Source organism: Nicotiana tabacum, chromosome 24 (genome assembly GCF_000715075.1).
Source record: "Nicotiana tabacum cultivar K326 chromosome 24, ASM71507v2, whole genome shotgun sequence".
Taxonomy (NCBI): Eukaryota; Viridiplantae; Streptophyta; class Magnoliopsida; order Solanales; family Solanaceae; genus Nicotiana; species Nicotiana tabacum.
In genome coordinates this window covers 4,742,374-4,766,144 of record NC_134103.1, presented here as the reverse complement: position 1 = coordinate 4,766,144, position 23,771 = coordinate 4,742,374, and the positions used below count along the sequence as shown (strand labels likewise).

At 36.0% G+C, this 23,771-nt stretch overlaps 3 protein-coding genes across 5 annotated transcripts; 1 reads left to right on the top strand and 2 right to left on the bottom strand.

Annotated features, from left to right (window-relative positions):
- The first annotated feature begins 1,016 nt into the window (after positions 1-1,016).
- On the top strand, positions 1,017-7,300 carry LOC107812234 (nicotinamide adenine dinucleotide transporter 2, mitochondrial). Of its 2 annotated transcripts, none has more exons than XM_016637286.2 (9): positions 1,017-1,362; positions 2,400-2,495; positions 4,205-4,311; positions 5,106-5,154; positions 5,329-5,441; positions 6,120-6,214; positions 6,414-6,502; positions 6,595-6,689; positions 6,775-7,300. In XM_016637286.2, exons 1-9 carry the CDS (start codon positions 1,293-1,295, stop codon positions 7,153-7,155), a joined length of 1,095 nt encoding a protein of 364 aa, XP_016492772.1. In that variant the 5' UTR covers positions 1,017-1,292; the 3' UTR covers positions 7,156-7,300. The 2 variants fall into 2 exon arrangements, with proteins under 2 accessions (XP_016492772.1, XP_016492771.1); XM_016637285.2 differs by having other exon boundaries at positions 5,323-5,441.
- A 1,629-nt stretch (positions 7,301-8,929) lies between these two features.
- LOC107812233 (LEAF RUST 10 DISEASE-RESISTANCE LOCUS RECEPTOR-LIKE PROTEIN KINASE-like 1.1) lies at positions 8,930-11,981 on the bottom strand. Its single transcript, XM_016637282.2, has 4 exons — positions 11,101-11,981; positions 10,976-11,005; positions 10,392-10,649; positions 8,930-10,095 (listed from the first exon to the last, which is right to left on the bottom strand). The coding sequence occupies exons 1-4, from the start codon at positions 11,951-11,953 to the stop codon at positions 9,128-9,130; spliced, it is 2,109 nt and encodes a 702-aa protein (XP_016492768.1). The 5' UTR covers positions 11,954-11,981; the 3' UTR covers positions 8,930-9,127.
- A 4,269-nt stretch (positions 11,982-16,250) lies between these two features.
- Positions 16,251-20,484, bottom strand: LOC107812235 (LEAF RUST 10 DISEASE-RESISTANCE LOCUS RECEPTOR-LIKE PROTEIN KINASE-like 1.1). Of its 2 annotated transcripts, XM_016637288.2 has the most exons (5): positions 19,322-20,484; positions 18,914-18,949; positions 18,522-18,773; positions 17,468-18,250; positions 16,251-16,523 (listed from the first exon to the last, which is right to left on the bottom strand). In XM_016637288.2, the coding sequence occupies exons 1-5, from the start codon at positions 20,034-20,036 to the stop codon at positions 16,516-16,518; spliced, it is 1,794 nt and encodes a 597-aa protein (XP_016492774.1). In that variant the 5' UTR covers positions 20,037-20,484; the 3' UTR covers positions 16,251-16,515. The 2 variants fall into 2 exon arrangements, with proteins under 2 accessions (XP_016492774.1, XP_016492773.1); XM_016637287.2 differs by lacking the exon at positions 16,251-16,523 and having other exon boundaries at positions 17,159-18,250.
- Between the last annotated feature and the right edge of the window lie 3,287 nt (positions 20,485-23,771).

Genomic DNA, 23,771 nt, shown 5'->3' with positions numbered 1-23,771 from the left:
TCCTTAAAAAAAAAAGGAATTATTTTGGGAATTGAGGTTGCGCTGGCATGGAAATATTTTTCCATTTTCATGAAAAATGTTTTACATTGTAAAATCATTTCTTGTATCGTTACTCAATGGTGTTCTAGTAATTCTTTTGAATCCAATTTTAACAATAATGTTTAAGCATTAACTGAAATAAGTAATAAAGTATGAAATACCGAGTTGAAATACTAGTAAAATAAAATGATATCACTGACAGAAGTCATCTTCTTAATTAATAGTATAAGATATTTAAATATAATATTATTCATTAGAGTTTAATTTATTATATTGAGAAATTTTTGCGATATTAGATAACTCAAAAAGTATCTACGAGCAACTTTCTATAACAATAGACTATATTATTGGCAAAAATTTAACGTGTGCGTAGTAATTTACACGTAATAAGTATTGCTTCAAACTATATTAATTTATCATAGTTAAATAACCAATTAAGGTGAGAAATTAATTATAATTTATTTAATAATCATACTTGTAAAGATATGTGCATATATTTATTGAGTTGATGTAAATACTTAACGCAAATAAATATTTACCTAACTTATACTGATGCCGTAAATAACGAACCTTCATAACAACAGTAAAATTTGTAACTGAAAATAACATAAATTCTTTTCTCTAACAAATAAAGTAACTTAATAGTGTAACAAAAGGTGAATATTAGTTACATTCTATCCATAATAATTGAAAGTGACCAACCATCAAAATATGATTGCCTAGAAAATATTTTTCTCCATTTCAAAAGCTTATTTTTTAAAGAAAATGACATTGTATAACCGGTCTCAGAATAATAGCCATTTTGTATAATTTTTGTACATAACATATATTTTGTATATTATATACAAAAATTATACAAATTTTATACACTTTTTGATTATCAAATATAAATAATTTATGACGCGGGCTAAAAGCAAAAAAATAATTTTATATTTTGTTTTTCAATTCAAAAAGCCACAATCTACACGTAATAAAGAATCAACATTCATACCCAATACCGAGTTAATATCTCGCCTAAAATCACAACCCCTAACCACGTCAGTGGACTGGTCCATCTCTAAGTCCACCGATCTGAAAACCCAAAAGGGTATTTGTATATGATGTAACATACCTGGGTTTTTGCTAATTCTTACAAAAGTTTTCTTTTTCTTTTATCTTCATTCACTTCTTGAAAAAAAAAAACAATTACCCTTTTAATTTCATTGTTATTTGTATTCTTGGGGTAGAAACTTTTCTCCAAAAATCTTTAAAGAATGGCTACTGCTGCAAACCATAGAAGTGTTAGAGATATTATTTGTGATGCTGGTGCTGGTGCCTCTGCAGGTTTATAACTTGACCTCTTTTATTTTTGTCCATTTTGTTATCTGGGGTTTTACTGCTAAAGAAGATAAAGATTTATTCTTGGTGTTACTTTTTAAAACTTTTTGAGCTATTTGAACGTGAGTTTGAGTTAATTGGGGGTGTAAAAATCTTTGCTTTTGTATATTTAGGTGCTATTGCAGCTACATTTATGTTTATTTTTGGTTTTTATTTTCTTCTTATTATTAAATTGTTGTTAGCTGGGGGCTTTAGTGCTAAAGAAGATAAAGATTTATTCGTTTTTGTTACTTTTTGATATTTGAGCTGTTTGAATGTGATTTTGATATCTGGGGTGTAAAAATCTTTCCTTTTTTTAAAAATATATCTTTGGGTGGTTTTTTAGGTGTTATTGCTGCTATCTGGGGTTTTACTGTTAAAGAAGATAAAGATTTATTCTTTGTTTAATTTTTAATCTTTTGGTTTTATGCTATTTGGATGTGATTTTGAGTTAATTGGGGGTGTTAAAATCCTTGCTTTTGTATTTTTGGGTGTTTTTTTAGGTGCTATTGCTGCTATATTTATCTGGGGTTTTACTGCTAAAGAAGATAAAGATTTATTCTTTTTTGTTACTTTTTAATCTTTCAGTTTCTGAGCTATTTGAATGTGATTTTGAGTTAATTTGGGGTGTAAAAATTTTCGCTTTTGTATCTTTGGGTGCTTTTTTAGGTTGTTATTGCTGCTACATTTATATGGGGTTTTACTGTTACAAATGATAAAGATTTATTCTTTTTTTGTTACTTTTTGATCTTTGAGTTTTTGAGCTATTTGAATGTGATTTCGAGTTAATTGGGGGTGTAAAGATTTTTGTTTTTGCATCTTTGGGTGGTATTTTAGGTGCTATTGCTGCTACATGTATATGGGGTTTTACTGTTACAAATGATAAAGATTTATTCTTTTTTTGTTACTTTTTGATCTTTGAGTTTTTGAGCTATTTGAATGTGATTTCGAGTTAATTGGGGGTGTAAAGATTTTTGTTTTTGCATCTTTGGGTGGTATTTTAGGTGCTATTGCTGCTACATTTATGTGTCCATTGGATGTTATTAAGACAAGACTACAAGTTCATGGTCTGCCTCAGATATCTCAGTCTGGTCGTCAAGGTTTGTGCTCATGGTCGTCTCTTTTATTGGAAAATGGTGGACTGTTTCTTACTTTTCTTTTTCACATTGTCTATGTTGATGAGAACTGCTATCCTGCGCCAAAGTGCTTCCGTTTGAACAAACGAAGATTGATATTATTAGGATTTACATGATTTTCTAATTGATTTATTTCATAGTTTTACTAATGATCAGTACCTGTGTCGAAGGACCTACAATCTCCGGGGATCATGTAGACTTAGCTAAAGATAGGGCACAATAGAAAGAAAATAAAAAAGATCGAGTATATTGAGATACCTATTAGTTGAGAAATACTTTAGACGTGATAGCACTTGTGCTGTGGGTTCTATGCTCTCTAGGAGTGGTTTAGCCTTTCAGAGATTTATATATGGATAATATAGAGAACTTTAATAGTACTTTTTATTTGTATTTGCATGATATTGGTATAAGATGAGTTTTAAATGGAGTAATATGGTCAGTGAGGATTCATATAGCCAACCCCGACTTGTTTAGGACTGAGGCATAATAGTTGTTGTAGTATGATCTGTAGTTCCCTGTATTACACATCAATCATATCCTATATATAGCAGGTAAGAGCACGCTTCTTATTCACAGCTTAACAACCATTTAGAATTATGCATCTAAGAATTCCTGTTTGCCTTCTGTCTGGCGAAAGACTCACAAGCAGCATATCAGAAAATCTAAAGGCAACTTTTACCCTGATTGTACACAGTACATCGATTCAAAGTTCTTCCAGTTAGTATATTGTAGATGAAAGAATTTTGGCTGTTCGTTTAAATTCTTACCAATCTTCTCAGGCACAATTGAAGATTAAGTATATTCTGATTGACTGCTTTATAGAGCCACAATTTATCCTTATCTCACACCCTGTCCTTCTCATTTATTTATCTATGTATTCTTTTAAATTCTTTAGGGTATTTGTTAGCAGAAAAGTAGGGGAGTCGTGTACAGTAGGATTATACAGTTACCTCATCGGCTCATCCTAAATAAAGATGTCACCACAAAAACATATATTCAACCAATATGTACAGGTAGGATCTGTTGTGAGCTCCTAAATAGCAAAAACAATTTAAGTTAGTACTTCTCAATGTGGATTTAAATTTTCTTCTCTTGGATGCTTAATGGTTTCTTTTGTTCACAAGACCCACCTTAGTAGATGAAGAGCTATTTGTCGTGATTTTTCTGTCTTCTTGTTCATTCAGCTTTCGCTGCTTCCTCCCGTTTCCCTTTTTTCTCTAACATAGGATGTCCAATGTGCTACTCTCCATCCTTATTCTTTGCTTTCTGCTTTCCACATTTGATGTAGTCATTTCCTAAATGGACTTTCAAAATTCTGAACGTTGTGCACACTATGCTCATCATGTCTCTATGAGAAATCGCCTTTGACGGTGAGTATAATTTGGTGAGTTTTAGAGAGGTTCTATCAACTTTTTCATGAAGGTTTCTAGTGCTAAGTTCTGTGCAAGAGTTCTGTTGTCTTCTTAATTTAAACAAGTGTTTATTTGAAGAGCTGATAATTGGTCTTTCATCTTTTTCCTTCTTGGAATATATAATTTGTTGTTTGGTCTTCTTGATTGTGATAACCTATTAAGATCAATGATTCCTTATAAAGGAAGTAAAGAATAAAGAAAAATCCAAATCCATATTACTGGCACGCTTATTTCTCCTTAAATTCTTTGGGCAACAAGCAGGTAGCGTCATTGTCACAAGTTTACAGAATATAATAAGAACTGAAGGTTTCAAGGGACTTTATCGAGGCCTTTCACCAACATTAGCAGCTCTTCTTCCAAACTGGGCGGTAAGTATTGTCTTGTTTAATTTCTATTTCTGTGGATTGCAATTAGTTGGAGTTCCTTCATGAAATGAGTCATTAAAATTGAATGAGATAATATCCAGATTTTCTCTTTGGTCTCTTGTGGAACTGAATTCCTTTTGTTCTTATGATAATGCAACGATTAAGCCTTCCTTCCACGCACCACCAAGTACCTGACGTTATTGCTGATGAAGAGTGAAAATGATTAAGCCTTCCTTCCACACCTTCACACACCATCATTTCACACCTCCTCACCGGTGCCTCTGTAGGGCGACTGCCAGCGGAAGACATGACCAAACCATCTCAAGTGACCACCTCTCATTTTATCCTCAATGCACGCTACTTGCACCTTCTGACGAATGTAGTCTATTTTAAATCTTATCTAATTTTGTATGAGTGCACATTCGTCTTAGCATGTGCATCTCTGCAACACTCATCTTGTGGATATGTTGGATTTTAGCAGCCCAACATTCACTACCTATTGTATAGAACTTACCTTTCACTTTGGTAGGCATCCTTGCACTAACCTTTCAAAATGAATTAGGTCTTTTGGGGGGTAGTGGCTGGGGTTGGGGGTGGGTGATGCTGTATTGGACCCCTGGATAGCGTTTTTTATGGAAACAACAAGTTGATTTACCATGTTCTTGGCAATCTTATTGGCTTTTTTCACAACAGACTCCATGTTGGCATATATTTTCTATACATGCTGAATCCACTTGCCCTTTTTTGCTGAAATGACATAAGAAACCATTTTGAGAGATAATGTTCATCTTCTGCAGGTGTACTTTACAGTTTATGGACATCTCAAGGATTCATTGCATTCACATGGTAAACTTTTGCTCTATTGGTTATTTGGCTGTTGGCTTTTATTGCTTCTTTTTTATATGTTTGCTTGAATGGCATCACATTATTTAATCCTTTAGTCTTTGGAAGTTGCTTGAAGACAATAGGAAACTTAACACTTATCTTTACCAAAAGAATTTTCCTGTGTGGTAGATGCAGTGGATAGCTGTGGGCAGCTTACAATTGGTGCAAACATGATTGCTGCTGCAGGAGCGGGGGCCGCAACAGCCATTACGACAAATCCATTGTGGGTTGTTAAGACCCGTCTCCAAGTAGGTTCGGTGTTCTCATATAGTTAACATTGATGTATTCTTCAACTATAACATATCCATTAATCACAAGTTCGAATTTTGCTTCTTGTTTCCAAATATTACTTGTGGAGAGAATCCATAAGTGAAGAACGGAATCTAGTACAGTATGTGCACGTTAATATTCCATGTGCACACTTAGCCCCCCCGGGCCTTGGTCCAGTGGTAAGAACGCAGCTTGTGATGTGTGGGTTAGGCACACGTCACAGGTTCAAACCCTGCCGCAGACAAAAGTATGGTATTTAAGCGGAGAAGGGTAGAGGGGTGGGCCCATTACCCTCCAAGTTTCGAACTATGCGCAACTGGCGCTGAGGGATTTCCTTTGTTATCAAAAAAATTCCATCTGCACACTTATTGTACCTTGAAGAAAGTGCATAAATGCAAAGAAGTATAATAGATTTCCAATCTGATTAATTTGGCTTCCCGGCCTATAAAAAAAGTGTCAATTTAGAAATTTTGTTTTGGCAGCATGGTGCCTGTTAAGAGTTCATGTAACATGGGCGTAACATAGGCTAATACTGAAGCACAAGTTTCCAATACCATAGAGTCTATTCTTAGGTTTACCTTAATTAATATCGGAATAACAACTTGCATTTGCTTCTGTATCTTGTTCCTGATATTTTTTCCCCTCTTTTTTCTTAGACACAGGGAATAAGGGAGGGTGTAGTTCCGTATAAAGGTATATTGTCTGCTTTAATACGAATAGCACATGAAGAAGGGATCCGAGGATGGTACAGGTTAGTTATATAGTGAACATAGTCATATACAAACTTTATATTTATGTGTTTCATCCTTTATAGAGAGGCTCGTGAAGCTGGAAACATCCTCATAGAAGAATAAGCACTTACCCTTATCAAAAGGAGGGAAAAGAAAAGCAATTAACCTCTATACTAGTTTTTTTTGGGGTTTAATAGTTCTGTTTCCTTTGGGTTGCAGTGGCCTCTTGCCGTCTTTGGCTGGGATAAGTCATGTTGCTATCCAATTTCCAGCATATGAAAAGCTGAAATCATACTTAGCAAAAAGGGGTGAGAAACTGTTTTCTGTAGTCGTTTGTGGAAGTTTGTTACCCATTTGTTCCTATCTGATTGATCATATGATGTCTTTCTCAAACTGCCAGCCAATAAGCAAACCAATGAACTGAGCCCTGGTGAAGTAGCGATCGCCTCTTCGATGGCCAAAGTAGTTGCCTCTGTAATGACTTATCCACACGAGGTAAGAGGAAAATGGACCAAGATTATTTTTGGTTCCTATTATGGAATCACTATGACCAACCTATTAATCCGTAGTTTTTGACCAGGTCGTGCGTTCTAAACTACAAGAACAAGGGCAAATAAGAAACTCGGAGAAAGCATATAATGGGGTTGTTGATTGTGTAAAGAAGATCTTCAGACAGGAACGTCTGACCGGATTCTACCGAGGTTGTGGAACCAATCTTCTACGGACGACTCCCTCTGCTGTTATTACATTTACCAGTTACGAAATGATTCTTAGGTTATTTCAGCGAGTTATACTTCCAGAGGAGCATTCAAAAGCAAATCCGAGACGTGAATCCCCTCATAAGGTAGCCGAAGAACATGGAGACAATGACGAAAATTTACAACAATCTGAAAGCACATTGAATAAGAGAACTCCTTTAATTCCATTGAGTAACTCTGATAATCTAACCGCGAGACATTGATTAGAGATGTTTTTCTTTTTGTTACTGAGGCAATTTGCAACTAGTATTTGCTGTTGCATAAAATTTTCTTTTGTAACTTGTATTTTGGCTCAAGGAAGTGTTACATTTCAATCTAATAAAGAAAGGTGCTATAGTTTTCTGATAAGTCTGAATTCTTCAACATCTTTGATTATTCCTTGTACTGCTACTTCTGTAAATTCTGCCATTGAAAAGTATTGTTAGAAATTAAGTAGCATATGTAAAGTTTTTACTGCTCTTCCCCGGAGTAGTGAACATTGTATGCTTTGAGCACCGGGCTGCCTTTTTCTATGTTTAGAGTTTTTACTGATCTTCTTGTCCTATGAAGACTTCTTGCAAATATTTTTTCCAACTCTCTCTCTCTCTCTCTCTCTCTCTCTCTCTCTCTCTCTCTCTCTCTCTCTCTCTCTCTCTCTCTACACACACACACACACACACACACACATAGGTGAAAAAAAAAAAAAAAAATTCTCTTTCCTCTAGACAATCTTTCAATGAAAACTTGTTGAAAGGCCTTTGAGTTCTTTTGAGATGTAGAGAAATCATGTCTTAAAGCCTCAGATTTTTTATAAAATCTCTTGTTTTCTTTGTAAAACAAGAGTAGTAGTGAATTGTGACTGGTGAAGGCTACTTAATTGAGGTCCTTTTTTTTCCTTCTAATATACTTAGCTGAATCTTGATTATTGACTCAATCTTGGATGCAATTTATAATGAAGGAATTGTCTGCAGAGAATGAAACTTAAAATTTTGAGCAAAATTTTATAGCAGGTCTAATTTTTAGGGGAAAAAAATCAGTCATAGTTTGAAATCTCATCTCATCAACTTTCTTGACAGCCATTACAGTCAAAATCACCAAAGGAAAAAAGAACATGAAAAGCCCCTTCAAAAGGGTAATACCCTTGTACTTCCGTTAGTAACTTCCACATTTTCCAAATAAAAAATGTTGAAAGCTTGAACAGGGCAGTGTTCACTTGTTTCTATGCAGAAATAGAAATATTAGCAAAAACCATTATATTCCAAGTAGAATTTTAGCTGGACAACAAATATCGTACTGCTTTCGTTAAACGTCAAATTCGTGCTTGGATACTTGCTACCTGCAACCAGCATAGGTATCGGGTAGCTCTATGTTACCAAGGCTTAGGCGGATTGAAAGAAATCATCTAACGTTCTTTTTGTCTCCGAAGGGACTTAAATGTTGGTCGTTCGTGGTTTTCACTCACTTTATTGACCATTAACCGCACCTTGAGTGCTTCCGCCTACATGTATTATATATTTATATATATTGTTTTAGTAAATTCATTAGAAATGGAGACAATGCAGCTGCAGAAGTTAGAGATTTACGTAGATGGAGTAGACTCCAAAGAGAGATTGCATAAAAGGAGCAACATTACTTGATGTCATTTCACCAACAGAAAGAACAGGTTTTCATATAAATCTTTATGTAGTAAACTTTGTTGCTGCCCCCCCCCCCCCAAAAAAAAAGTTCTTCCAAAATCTTCAAACTTTTGCATAAATTCAAGCTTCTAGTTCTAAGAAACCAACCTATAACTCCCTCGAGTTTGCTAATACAACACAAGAAAAGGGATACTACTGTTGGTAGCAGAGAACTAAGCTAAAGGGGCATAATTGACTTGGTCTATGTTGCTCGGATCCTCGAAAAATATTGTCTGGTGTGTGTCCGATCCTCCAAAAGTAATGCATTTTTGGAGGATCCGTCATAGGGACAGTGAGTTGGAGGATCCGAACAACATAGGACTTGGTTGATGGCTAAGGAGCCATATGCATTTAACTATAACTAACACTTCAAAAACCTTCATTTACTATGTTCATGACATATGCCTTAAGCATCAACCAATTAAACAGGCTGAAACAAGCTAATTCTTTTCTCTATAAATGACATTATACTAATCTTGATATTTATCTAACATGAAGGGGAAAAAAAAGTTTACTAATATCAACCTCCAGTACTAGTAGTGGTGGAGCTACTAGCCCATGTATCAATCACAGTATCAGGTGAAGCTGGAATATTTTTCTTCAATAACACAGCATCCTCCGTTTCAGAAGGATGATGCGCTTTTACCCTTCTAAGCTCAGTACATTTACCACTGATCTCCTTTCTGTGATAATTTTTCCATTCACCTTCTTTAATAGTCTTCAACGTCTCGAGTACTTCTTCCATTTTAGGCCTCATGTCCTTCACAGCTTGCAAGCACTGAAAAGCTAGTTCTGCAACTGATGTTGTCATCCTCCTAACTTCAGCATTTGTCTCGAATCCAAGAGCTGGATCGATCACCTCATTAAACGCGCACTTCAATATCCTGTTCATCGCGAAGCTAGCCAAGTTAATCTCGTGCATATGTCTATTCATATCCACAGCAGGCATTGATGATATGAGCTCGACAAGGACAACCCCGAAGCTATAAACATCACTCTTATCGGTAAGCTGGTAACATTCATGATATTGAGGATCAACATATCCCGGGGTCCCCTGTGGTGCAGTTGAGATATGAGTAACATCATTAGGGAAGAGTTTTGACAGCCCGAAATCTGCTACTTTGACACAAAAGTCATTGTCCAGGAGAATGTTATTAGTCTTGACATCGCGGTGTATGATGTCAGAAGCATGAAGGTAAGCCAATGCACTAGCAATTTCTATGGCGATTTTGAGCCGTATAGGCCATGTAAGTAACTTATCCTTTGCTCTATGTCCGTGCAGGTGATCAGCAATTGTTCCATTGGGAATGTACTCATAAACAAGGAAGAGTTCACGGCTACGTCTTGATGTACATCCATAAAGGATAACAAGATTCCGATGCCTAAGGCGAGTAAGAATTTCAATTTCATTGATGAATTGCTGCATTTGCTTGTGATTGTGCTCATAAAGGCGCTTAACTGCAACTTCTTTTCCATCTCTAAGTTTCCCTGGTTTTAAACATACAGTAATAGCTGTTAGATCAATATGCTTACTAGGTACATTGCCCCCTCAGAAAGCAAAACTAAGAAAACAAACTTTTGTGGATCGTCTTTAGAATATTATTAATTTACACAGTATAGCCGTCCCTCAAAATAATAGCCAGAAAATGAATATTTTTTGTATATTTATGTATATAATATACAATTTTTTTTTATAGATGATCAGTATATGTTTTTTGTATATTTGGCTAGCGACGGTAATTATTTTTGGTCAACCGGAAAAATGTGTTAAAAATATTTCTTACCATAGTACACAGTTCCATAACCTCCATCACCAAGTTGTTTAGCAGAGTTGAATTTGTTGGTGGCTTCTTCAAGTTCTCTGTAGGTGAATACTGGGATTCCTAGATATTGGCTATGTTCCTCGAGATCTTGATGAAGCATTGAAGCACCAGATGTATTTCTTGAAAGAAATGGTGAAGAATCATTTTTCCTCCTCTTGCAAAACCATATAACAGAGGCAATTGTGCAGAGTCCAAAAAGTAAACCAATAAATGCTGAAACTGAAGCACAGAATATACCGATTAACTGACATAATCAAGTATGGACTAAAAGGGCAGCCCGGTGCACTAAGCTCCCGCTATGCGCGGGGTCCGGGAAAGGACCGGACCACAAGGGTCTATTGTACGCAGCCTTACCTTGCATTTCTGCAAGAGGATGTTTCCACGGTTCGAACCCGTGACCCCTGGTCACATGGTATTAGCTTTACCAGTTACTCCACAAGGCTCCCCTTCATAATCAAGTATGGACTAAAGTTAAATAATTAGTATAAAGGCTAAATCTTGTGATGGAAAACAAAAAAATTGTAGATAATGGAATAGGTAAGTACCTGCAACAATCACTTTCACTTTTGTATTTCCTGCAACCATAGTAAACAATGCAAATGTAAGTTGAACAAAGGTTTATAAAACAGAACCAAAATCTTTAATGTAAACCATGAAAAAAGTTCTTTACCTTTGGTATTATAACAAAGAAATGTTTTAGTAGTATTATCAGTTTGACACTTCCCTCCTCTATAATAACACTGATTACATTCATCAGACACAGTCCATCCTAGTGTAACTTCATCAGTTAACAGATCAAATAAGTCATTTGATTCAGCTTCTGAACTCGACGACTTGGGCAACTGAACGAATGAACAGCCAGTAGGAAGATGAAAACCTTGAAAATAATTGATTGTTTGGCTATAGTATAATATGAAACTTTCACAGCTATTGTAACTTTGATAACTTGTGGACTTGAAAACATCTTCATGTATCTTCTGGCTATTATTGCATTTGAACAAAGTGAGAAAGGGGTTGACTCTATATGTTATTGAAGGAGAAATTGGTAAAGACAGATTTCTATCAAAAGATTGGCAACTCTTGTTCTTCAAGAAGTGTTCAAGAGTAAAATCCTTAAGTTTGATAAAAACATCATGTTTCTCAAGAGCTTGATATTTCACCCCTTCTAATTCAATTATGGGATTTGGAGTAACTTCACAATCCACTTTGCACAAACCACAATCAAGTTGAGTGGATTTGTAGAAAGGAAAGCTCAAATTTCCTAGACTTCCACACTGGAATTCTTTAGTGCAACTTGAGGAGGATGTGTTCTGTCCTTGAGCTGAATTAAAGCACCAAAAATGAATGAAAATGGAAATAAAAAACCAAGAAAATAAATCCATGATATACCCTTTTTGGATAAAAAAGAAAAGAATATCAACAACAACAACATTAACAAGAATATCCAAGAATGTTGTAACAAAATCTGAAGTTTTTAGAATTTCTTTTATTGTTTGTTTTTGCTTGGCTGTAGGATTTTGCATTAATGTTTGTTGTCTTTTGGACACGTTAAGTTGACTTTAACATGTGGAAGCAAGACTTTGAAGAAAGACAGTCTAATGGAAGATTGGCCAAATGGGGTGTGGGACCTTGTGACTTTTACACAATAGTGAATTTTCTATTCATCTTCTTTCTATTTATTGAAACAGTTTAGGGTAGGCGTCCAGCTCACACTCCTTAGGGTACGGCTTTTCTCTGACCCTGCATGAACGCAAGATGCTTTGTGTATGAGTGCATCGGGTTGCCCTTCATCTTCCTTCCATTTATTAGGGTTCAAAGACAAAAAAGTTTCTTGTATTTGAAATCCACACGCGACTAATTCAGATTCATACCATGTAAATATGCAATGAAAGCAAAGCGTTGCTGTCAAGAGGTTATTTTATCTCAGGCCCCGAAAATTAAAAATAAAAGGTTATCAACTATCTCACCACATCATTTGAGGGTGAGCTTTGAAACATGACTTATTAAAAAGGAGACATTTCAAATCATTCCTTCCACAAATAAGATGACCCCAGAAAGTAGTTAGGAAAAATGAGTACCTTCAATTAAAAGTTGAAAAAGACACTTTCTATAAATCTTTTTCACCTTTGGCTCTTCTTGGTATATATATAATATTTTTTGGGGGAAAATTGGCCAAGAATAAAATTTCTGTTTTTGTTCTTTTGATTCTTTTTGAATGAAGCATGCCATATTGGACAAGATTTAAGAAATCAAATAATCTACTCAAGATCCCCTAAAATTACCACTATCCAAAAGTTGCCATTTTTGGTTCAAAAGTTGGGGAGCTTCAAATCAGACTATTTATTGTATTTCCAGTTTTAATTGTTTTACACTGTTTTATATTAAAAACTTGCATTTTACGTCAACAATTTTCTTTTAACGTTGTTTAAACCAAACTCAATTAATACATTCAAATTACTCTGTAACTCTGCCGAAATCTGGAGGTTTGGAGACAGGCTCTTGAGTCTAAGGGTTTCAAGCTGAGCAGGACGAAGACGAAATACCCGGAGTGTAAGTTCAGCGCTGAGCCAGGGGAAGTGGGCGTGGATGTGAGGCTTGATTCGCAGGTCATCCCGAGTAGAGGCAGCTTCAAGTACATTGGTTCGGTTATCCAGGGGGAGGGGACATCGACGAGAATGTCACACACCGTATTGGGGTAGGATGGATGAAGTGGAGGTTAGCATCTGGAGTCCTGTGTGACAAGAGAGTGCCACCGATAGTCAAAGGTAAGTTCTATAAAGCGGTGGTTAGACCTGCCATGATGTATGGGGCTGAGTGTTGGCCCGTTAAGAACTCACATATCCAGAAGATGAAAGTAGCAGAAATGAGGATGTTGCGGTGGATGTGCGGGCACACTAGGATAGATAAGATTAGGAATGATGATATTCGGGAGAAGGTGCACGTGGCTCCCATTGATGACAAGATGCGGGAAGCGAGGCTTAGATGGTTCGGACATATTCAGAGGAGAAGCCCAGATGCTCCGGTACGGAGGTGTGAGCGGCTGGTTGTGGAGGGCACGAGAAGAGGTAGATGGCGGCCTAAGAAGTATTGGGGGAGAGGTGATCAGGCAGGATATGGCGAGGCTCCAGATTTCCGAGGACATGACACTTGATAGGAAGATGTGGAGGTCGAGTATTAGAGTTGTAGGTTAGGAGGTAGTTGAGTCGTGCCTTACTTCGTACCATTGTGGGACTAGCCATGTAGGGTTTTTGTCTAAGATAGCTAGTGGCAATGTTGTGTCTTACTATTTTGCTTTTCAGTGCAGGTCCTATTTACTAGCTATCGCTTTTGCTTTGCATCTTTCTTCTAGATTTCATGGTGTTCCTATTTTTCTTATGATTGTTGTGGTAATACTAATATTGTCTCCCTTTGCTTTGCATCTTTCTTCTGGATTTTATGATGTTCCTATTTTTCCTATGATTGTTGTTGTGATACTAATATTGTCTCCTTTTTGTCCTTTTGTCTTTTTATTTTTTTTTAGCCGAGGGTCTTTCGGAAACAGCCTCTCTACTCCTTCGGAGTAGGGGTAAGGTCTGCGTACACACTACCCTCCGCAGACCCCATTAGTGAGATTTTACTGGGTTGTTGTTGTTATTGTTGTTGTAATACGGTGAAATTCTTAAGACCAACTTAGACCATTCAAAAGTAGATTAGTGGAATTCTTGAACACCATAATATAGTTATGTACATAATCCCTTTATTATTATTTTCAAATTAAAGACAGTAATATGTCTAGTTCTTATTAAACAAGAAACATAAGAGAAAGTGTAAGACAATTCATTCAACTTAACCTCACTAAGTCAAATGTAGAGTAACCAAACATCATCTTTAATTACATAGATAGATCTATGAGGAAGAAAACTTTAAATTTAAGCTATGTCGCTCGGACTATTTAAAAGTATCACTGGGTGCATGTCAGATACACCAAAAGTAGTGTATTTTTGAATAATCCAACACGAATATGACACTATTTTTGGAAAGTTTGAGCAATATAAATTTTTAAGTTATATTTTCTACACCTTAACATGATACAAGATGTCCAAGTTATTTTGCTAATTTCATCAACCATTTTTGAGCTGCATTTTCATGTGGAAATCCACACAAATATCGACCACATAGTCCAAGTTATGATTGGTCAATAACCTCATCTGTCTTTTCTTGAACTAATTCAATCTCTTCTAGAGGAATCAACATCATTTTTATGATCATGTGACTTGTCATACATTTGCTACTCTTGATATATCCAACAGCCTACACTTGCAGTATAAATTTTCTTTTTTTTATTGGAGTCGGTCAATGGCGGAGCCAGAATATTCACTAAAGGGAATCAAGATATAAAGAAGTAAGTATATAAAGTTAAGGGGATTCAACATATAATATGTATTTACATAAATCATATTATATTATAAGTAGGAAACCCCAAAGTAAAAACTTGAATTATAAAAATACCCATCAAAAGATGAATGCTCATTATACCCTTCAGACAAACATTATTTCTATAACACTTTTGTACAAAAATGTAAATGCATATTTAATAAATTTATTAATCTACTAAACATATTTTCATATACAATGCATAAGAACATGAAAATACAATAAATATATAATTACGTGGGAACATTGGTTCTTGCCATCTTAAATGATATATTAACTACTCTATTTATTTATTGTGATTATTATTGATGGGAAGTCATATAGTTTTTTATATTTCAGTTTTGTTTCTTTCATCTTCTAGGGTAATAGTAGTGTAATATTTTTGCATAAATTCTTTATTTCACTCTATGAAAATGCACATCAAATTGTCTAATCATTATATTCGTTTCTTTTGGTTCTGTCAAATTTTTTCTTTTCCTCAAAAAATCCATTGGTTTTGCCGGACTTCATTCTGCAACATATCACATGTTTAATTTTTGAATTCTTCTTGATTTTCTTCTCATTATTTATTGTGTCTGATTCATGTTCCATTTTGGTATATTTTGTAGTGGTCCAAATGCTGGAAGTTAGATTGCTGCAATCTTTGGCATCTTTATTTGATTTTGTTATTATATATTTGTTGTAAAATAATTGGTTACCTTTTGTGTTATACTGCTACTTTGAGGGGTGGTGATTTGTAATAGTAACTAATAAGTGGGACACTTTGCAAACAGAAGAAGATTAGTGTAAAAATAAAAATTGAATTGTTAGACTGTATAAAAAATTATATAACGTGATACATTAATGGTAAATGTTTATAGTAATATCTACTTCTTTTTTTATGATGCTTACAATTTTATAAATAGAACATCACACAGATTGTGCAGTTAGAAGTGAGAACATACATACTCCAAGAAAAAATAAAAGATAAGAATTCCCCTAAAACAAAAACTTACAGAGATTCTATGATAACAAAAACTTACATGGATTCTATGATGTCAAGTATGGAGTCACTATTATTTACAAGAAAAAAATACTAAGCAGTTCATTTCTATTCTCTGGATGGAGTTCCTTTCCCCCTCAAAAGGTTGAGAGATCCAATATACATAATAATTGTTAATATTGCACAAACATGATTGAAGATTCCAAAACTTATTAGTTTTTTGTTAATTTATACTAATTAACATGGAATACACGTGGTGTTCGAAAACTAGTAAATAAAAATTACCTATCTGTAATTTTTCGGCGAAGGAGTGTCAATTACAAGGGTGGATCCACCAATGGGGTGGCGTATAGAAGAGGTTTTAAATTAATTTTTTTATTTCGCTTTCTTCTTTTCTCATATTTTTTTGGTGAACTAGATAATCATAAGTAACTAATAATTACATTATAATCATGTTTATAGAGTTGTCCAGGTGGCCAGCATTGTATCCAAAAATATTAGCAATATTACATTCCGTAGTTTTTCTATCAAATGTAGTTCCTAAAATGTCTGCCCTTACTGCATCATTAGCAAACACCGCAGGAACTACCAAAATATCTTTGGTTTGTCAAAAACTTGTTCTTTGCTCCCTCTTTAGCTAGGAGGTCTGCCACCCGGTTCTGCTCTCTGTATATATGGCTGATGAAACCATCAACAACCTGCATTCAGAAATAATGGGCTTATAAGACAAGTGTCATGATTCCATCATATTAAAAATTTCCCGGTTCTTCTTTTCTCGCTGTGACAACTGAAATAACCCTATGATCCAAAATTTATTTATAATTTTTTTTTTTGATATTTTCTTTTTTTTTGGGGGTAAGTTTTGATATGTTTCATGTACCTTGAAGTCAACATCCAAAGACAGAAATTAGCAGCAATAGTCCTATTTGATGATTGTGAAATATAATGATGACTATGATGAAAATGCAAATTGTTAAAATTATTTTTGAGTGGCTAGGAAAAGAGAAGAGGATTGATGTAATTATATATGCTTAAATATCATTTCAGATATGCTTCAGTTCCAATTTTGAATGAGTTAATTCAGAATAGGAAACATTTTGACAGGCAATATAACAATGAGCATGAAACAAGTAAAAAAGAAAAAAGCAGCCCGGTGCATACTCCCGCTATGCACGGGGGTCCGAGGAAGGGCCGGACCTCAAAGGTCTAGTGTATGAAGTCTTACCCTGCATTTCTGCATTTCTGCAAAAGGCTGTTTTCACTACTCAAACTTGTGACCTCCTGGTCACATGGCAGTAATTTTACCGGTTACACCAAGGCTCCCCTTCAATGAGCATGAAACAAGTAGCTACTAAAATTCAGTTAATGTTATGACTTGGCTCAATTTTCTGTGTATTTCTGCTTATCAACATGAACTAGGAAACAAAAAAAAAACAAAAGAAAAAACCATATGAATCTCATCTACTAGTGGTAGTACTTGTACTAGAGTCACTAGTCCACACTTTAGTTACAGAATTTGGTGAAGTTAAAAACTTGTTTTTCTTCAATAATACATGGTCTTCTGATTCAGGTGAAAGAGGGACTTCTACACTCTCTTTAGTGTTAACATTACCCTCCATTTTCTTGTCATGTTTGAACTCACCTTGTTGAATCTCTTGCAATATTTCTAGTACTTCAACCATACTAGGTCTCATGTCCTTGTCGAGTTGCAAGCATCGAAAAGATAGCTCGGCCACTAAGGTAGTCATCCTCTTAACTTCTGCATCTGAATGAAAACCAAGAGATTGGTCTATCAAGTCGTCGAATGCACACCTTAAAATCCTGTTTATTGCATAGTTAGACAAGTTAATCTCTTCGTTACGTCTACTGAAATCTACTGCAGGCATTGATGATATCAGCTCAACGAGGACTACTCCGAAGCTATAGACATCACTTTTATCGGTCAGCTGGTAACATTCGTGGTACTTTGGATCGACGTAACCAGGGGTACCCTGAGGTGCAGTTGATATATGAGAAATGTCATTCGGATGAAGTCTTGAAAGCCCAAAATCTCCGACTTTGACACTGAAGTTCTGATCAAGTAGTATGTTGTTACTCTTCACATCGCGGTGGATTATATCAGAAGCATGCAGATAAGCCAGAGCACTAGCAGCTTCAATAGCAATTTTCATGCGGATAGGCCATGTGAGCGAGCCATACTTTGCCTTATGACCGTGCAAGTGATCAGCAATCGTTCCATTAGGGACATACTCGTAAACAAGTAAGAGTTGATCGCTGAGTCTGGATGTGCAACCATATAGAGAAACAAGATTTTTGTGCCTTAGCCTTGTTAGAATTTCAATCTCAGTTATAAACTGCTCCTTTCTCCTAGCATTGTGGTCGTACAGGCGTTTTACTGCAACTTCTCTTCCATCCTGAAGTTTCCCTAGTTTGTAGCATACAACAATTAGCATCAAGAAAATGAAAAAAATGATGGCTAGCAGTGGCGGAGCAATATAGCTAGTTGACACCCCTGGAAATTACACTGTTTAGATTGGTAAAAAATATCTTGTATGCATATATTTTGTGTATTGAATCCCTTATCTTATTCGTGTATTTCTTTAAATTTTGACATCTCTTATTGAAAATACTGGCTCCGCTACTGATAGCTAGATACCTGCATTATTGAATTGAGGGTTGCTTCTAAAAAGTCTTACCATAATATACTGTTCCATATCCTCCATCTCCAAGTTCTCTAGAGGAATCAAAATTCATGGTAGCTTGTTGAAGTTCAGCATAAGAGAAGACAGGAACGCCAAAGAACCCGCTGTCTAACTCGTAGCTTCGTGTTGAAGGCTCAGAAGGAGTGTTTCTCGGAAGAATATTCGCAAAACTTCTGTTGCCCTTCTTGCAACAGCAGATTATAAGTATCACAATGCTGATTGCTATGATCAAGAAACCACAAAGCACTGCAGAGCACATGGGATATTACACAAGTTACATTTCACAATTGTGGTATTGAAAATGGATACATAGTTGCCCTTCAACATATAAAAGAATTCTAAGTTTGAGCAGAACAATAGGACATTTATTGATTATAGACATGTACCTGTGCCTACAACCAGTCCCAAATTTCTTTTTGCTACTGCAGAAAACATAAATGATAGATTAATTAGTCACAATAAGACTTAAAGCAATGCACACATTGACATATTAAACATATTGGAAGGTGCCAAATAACAGACATTTAAAATCCTTTCCAAAATTGAAATAAGATCCAAACAAGCAACTGACAAGCATTAAAAGGGCAGCCCGGTGCACTAAGCTCTCGCTATGCGCAGGGTCTAGGGAAGGGCCGGACCACAAAAGTCTATTGTACGCAGCCTTACCCTGCATTTCTGCAAGAGGCTGTTTTCACGACTCGAAGCCGTGACCTCCTAATCACTTGGTGGCAACTTTACCAGTTACGCCAAGGCTCCCCTTCTACAACTGACAAACATTATCTATGCAATAATACCTTTGGAGCAAAAGAAGAGGTTTTTGCTGTCACTTTGGCATTGCCCTTCTCTATAGATACAATCCGAACAATCTCTTGATACTTCCCAATCTAACTTGAACTTAGAAGTTAATAGACCAAACAAATCAGTAGGAATTGGTTCTGAAGGTGAAAGAAACGTCAAAGGCAATCGAATAACTGCACAATTTGCAGGAAGAACACCAGTTGGAATACTATGGCTTTGATTTGTTCTTGGTTTATGATAGTATAAGCTAAAGCCATTACAATTAGAGTAGTTCTGATAACTCCGAAAATAACCATCTATCTCCATACTTCTATTCATACATTTGAACAAAGTGATATTGTTGAATACTCCAAATGAGACAGAAGGAGAGTTAGGAAAAGATAGATTCCTTTCAAAGGATTTGCAACTTCTGTTAGCTAAATAAACTTCAAGAATTGGATCCGAGAGATCGATACTGTTAACCAAAAACCACTTCTTATAAGCATTGTATAACTCTCCCTCAATCTCAACTTTAGGATTTTGAAGAGTGTTATTACAATCAATCTTGCATAATCCACAATGAGGTTTCTTGAATTCTGAAAATGGATAACTCATATTGCCAAGTTTTCCACAATTGAACTCTTTTGGACAAGATTTACTCTCACCTCTAACCAAGTTGATGATAAGCAAATGAAACACCAAAACCATAGCACAAAATAATATTGCAGCCATTAGTTTAACTCTAAACTTCAACAAGTTACATACAGATATAGAAAAACTATAGACAAAATATGAGTATCAAAAATGTTCTTATGTTCACTCTGAATCCCTCTTATACTTGACTTTGGACTTTCTTATCTTGTACCAATAATTCAAGAAACAGGCATTAAAAAAAATATAAATTTAGCAATAAAATAAAAGCCAAAACCAGTGGGGACATTTAAGGCTGCAAATTTAAATAAGAAATCAACTGTAGCTAGCCGAATATAAAGACTTACAATCATTTGACTCTCCAAAATAATCATTTATATCAAATTCCAGAATGTACTTTTGAATGAGTCTATGCCTGGGTTTCTACTCCATTGTATTTTTCTGAGAACAAGTGGTGACAGCTAAATATATTATATTGCAATTTCCTTACGAATATAAAGCTGTATTTACTTTGAGACTAAAATTGTTTGAATGTGATCTCATCAGAATAAGCCATTAAATAAAAGGGAGTAAACATATAAAATCTTTGTTCAATGAAACTTGATTATAGAGGTGGAATATTCCTTTTTTTTTTTTTTTTGTGGTCTTGATTTTGGCAGGTCAACCATTGGCTAGAGCCACAATGTGAAATAGAATTAAGGTTAATGGTCAAATTTGCCCTTGCACTGTGATCCAACAATTTTGTCCTCTGTTAAACTTTTGGTCTAATATTACCCTGCAGTTAGAAAAAAGTCTTTTTGGCCCTTGACCTTAACGAAACTCCAATTTCACGATAATTTAAACGAAAAAGGTTTAAAAATACTCTATTACTATTCGCAAATATTCATTTATACCTTTCGTTATTCTATTGGTCTATTATAGCCCCGACGTCATAGAATTGGTGCAAGCATACTCCTATGCTGTTAGGACCCTCCACCATGGCACCATTATCCAATGTGGCGTGGTGTGTCATATCGCTGATGTGGATGCCACGTGGCATGCCACTTCATCGCACCTATCCTATTTTACCCCTGCCCTACTTCTTCTTCGAGTCCGAAACCAAAATAATGCATTTTTGGACTCAAAGAACAAAAATATGTGAAAAAAATACTTAGTGACCAAAATATATATAGCGTCGTTTTAAAAGACGCTATACTTTAACGGCCATTTGGCTAGTTAAGTATAGCGTCCTTTAGAAAGACGCTATATATATAGCGTTTTTTTAAAAGACGCTATATGTATTATTGTGAGCCCACAAATAATTCTTCTGGGCTTTACTGACATAACAATAATTCAACTGGGTATAGTGTCTTAAGCTAAGATGCTATACCTCAAATAATTCACCCCCAGAATGGTTTTTGCCTTATATAAGGACGTTAAGGATTTTGTAAAAATCCATTCAGAATTACTCTAAGTGTTGTGAAATTTTTGTTTGTTTAGTTATTTTGCATTTTGTCATATGTCTGAAGAGCGAAGAATTAGGGTTTCATTATATTGGGGGGTTAGGTTGTGGTGGTGAATAACTCAGTTTGCTATAGTTTATCTCCACAGTCCTATGTTAAGTTGCCACTTATAATGGAGTACGATACATTGGTATCGTTGTTATGTAAAATGAGTGTGAGCAAATGTTCGGTGAATCTTAAAATAACCGGAAGATATCCGTATTCTGTGACTCCGCAAGGGGTTGCTTGTTATGCCGAGTTTAACATCGAAGACGATGAAACTCTGAGAGATTTTTTGAGGACTCCGGATGAATACCGAGAATTTATTATGATAAAAATGTTGGAAATGTACGTCAAGGCTGAAGACGTTCGCAATAATGTGGTTGCGCAAAGTTGGGAAATCCCTCAATTATCGGGTGGTTATTTTGGAACAGTTTTAGCTAAACAGGTTCTGGCTGAAAGAGTTTGGCCGGATCTAAACTTATCTCCACGGGCAAATGAGGAGCGAGAAAATTATTTCTCCCCTAGTATACATAATCCACAAACAGAGTGGTAAACTTTAATTTTTCTACTGTATTACGATGTATATTTTTGTATATTATATTTGTATTAACACTCATATATTCCACAGGGGGTACCGACCATATATGAATTTTACAAGTTATGAACCAACGGTCAGTTGGAATATACCGAGTTTTGGTGTGTTGGTTCATAGTGGTCCATCCGGGAGTCAGCATTAACAAAATAATGTGCATCATGGGATATCAACACATTATGATTTGTAAGTGAATATATAAAGTTATATGTATTGTTTGGACCAATTTGAGTAACTCATTATTTCTTTGGTTGTGTAGTAAAAACGAGCAACTTGATGGTCCTGTCCTTAATCAATTGCCCGAAGACGGTGTATTTAATCAGGATCTGGTAGATGCGCAGAGTCAGGAAGAGACTAGTGATTATGACAACAATGCCGATGAGTCTGGAGATGACATACCCTTCCCTGGCGAGGGTGATGTTGAGGAGGAAGAGAATGCTGAACCTGATTTGACGAGGGAGCATGCTCCACCTCCCGTTAGACCAAAAGTATACGAGTCCCACGTGCCGTTTCATTCGAGACATATTCCCTACCTTGATCATTTGCCAAATATGCCGGATGTGGATGCCCTCACAAGGGATATTGACGAAATTCGGTCAGCAATGTGGGATGAATCTAGACCAACGGTGCTGTCAAAGGGCATATTTGTTTCCTGATAAGGCGCGCCTAATCAGGGCGGTGAAAATGTACAGCGTAAAAGAGTGCCGTGAGATGATGGCATGGGATTAATCTCCGAATGTATACAAGGCTGTTTGCCGTAGATGGTTTATGGGTTGTAATTAGATGTTGCGTGCGAGGAAGAAGAAAACAAATATGTGGGTTGTGGGTAAATACATTGGCACCCACAATTGTGAAATGGACACATTCAACGGAAATCACTTTAACTTGGATGTTGACTTGATTTCTCTTGTCTTGATTCCACACATTGAAGCCTCCATAAGGTACAAGATCAAAAAGTGTATTACATCTGTCCACCAGGAATATGGGTGTACCATTACCAAAAAAAGGCATTTCTCGAGCATAAACGTGCGTTTGAAATTGTTTACGGTGACTGGGATAAGTCATTTGCATCTCTATCCAGGTACATGGCCACATTGCAACACTTTAACCTCGGGACTATTGTTGAATGGAAGTTTGAGCAGAGTCCGAGAATACGAGAATATATATTCAGATACGTGTTCTGGGCCTTCAAACTAGCAATTGATGGTTTTGTGCATTGCCAGCCGATAATATCCATAGACGGCACTCATGTCTATGGAAAGTATGATATTAAGTTGTTGATCGCCGTTGCAGTAAATGCTAATGGACAAATATTTCCCCTAGCTTTTGCTATTTGTGCTAATGAAAGCGAAGAGACATGGACGCTATTTTTGGACCACTTGAAGGAGCATGTTGTCAAACAACGTTCAGGTATTTGTCTAATATCTGATCGGCATGGCGGTATTTTAAGTTCTGTACAGTATTTGCCTGAATGGCAGGAACCGTATGCATACAACTGTTACTGTGTGAGGCACCTGAAGGCCAATTTCCAGAAGGCACATCCCAACAAGGACTTGCATGATTTAATATGGATGGCTGCAACTGATCACTAGGAGTGCAAATTCAGGAGGCGCATGGAATCTATCAGGCAGGAAGACGAAAGAGCTTATCATTGGTTGATGCGACATGAGCTTGACAAGTGGACATTGCATGCGGATGGTGGCAGATGATGGAGAACCCTGACTACAAATGTTTCAGAGT

Excerpts from the sequence above, each read along its gene's own strand:
- LOC107812234 (XM_016637285.2), top strand. The coding sequence starts at position 1,293 with ATGGCTACTGCTGCAAACCATAGAAGTGTTAGAGATATTATTTGTGAT. Across the intron at positions 2,496-4,204 it reads ATCTCAGTCTGGTCGTCAAG|GTAGCGTCATTGTCACAAGT; the intron begins GTTTGTGCTCAT and ends GGCAACAAGCAG. Across the intron at positions 6,503-6,594 it reads ATCATACTTAGCAAAAAGGG|CCAATAAGCAAACCAATGAA; the intron begins GTGAGAAACTGT and ends TCAAACTGCCAG.
- LOC107812235 (XM_016637287.2), bottom strand. The coding sequence starts at position 20,036 with ATGGCTGCAATATTATTTTGTGCTATGGTTTTGGTGTTTCATTTGCTT. Across the intron at positions 18,774-18,913 it reads GGGACTGGTTGTAGGCACAG|TGCTTTGTGGTTTCTTGATC; the intron begins GTACATGTCTAT and ends TGTGCTCTGCAG. Across the intron at positions 18,251-18,521 it reads ATATGGAACAGTATATTATG|GGAAACTTCAGGATGGAAGA; the intron begins GTAAGACTTTTT and ends GCTACAAACTAG.
- LOC107812233 (XM_016637282.2), bottom strand. The coding sequence starts at position 11,953 with ATGCAAAATCCTACAGCCAAGCAAAAACAAACAATAAAAGAAATTCTA. Across the intron at positions 10,650-10,975 it reads AGTGAAAGTGATTGTTGCAG|TTTCAGCATTTATTGGTTTA; the intron begins GTACTTACCTAT and ends TCTGTGCTTCAG. Across the intron at positions 10,096-10,391 it reads TTATGGAACTGTGTACTATG|GGAAACTTAGAGATGGAAAA; the intron begins GTAAGAAATATT and ends GTTTAAAACCAG.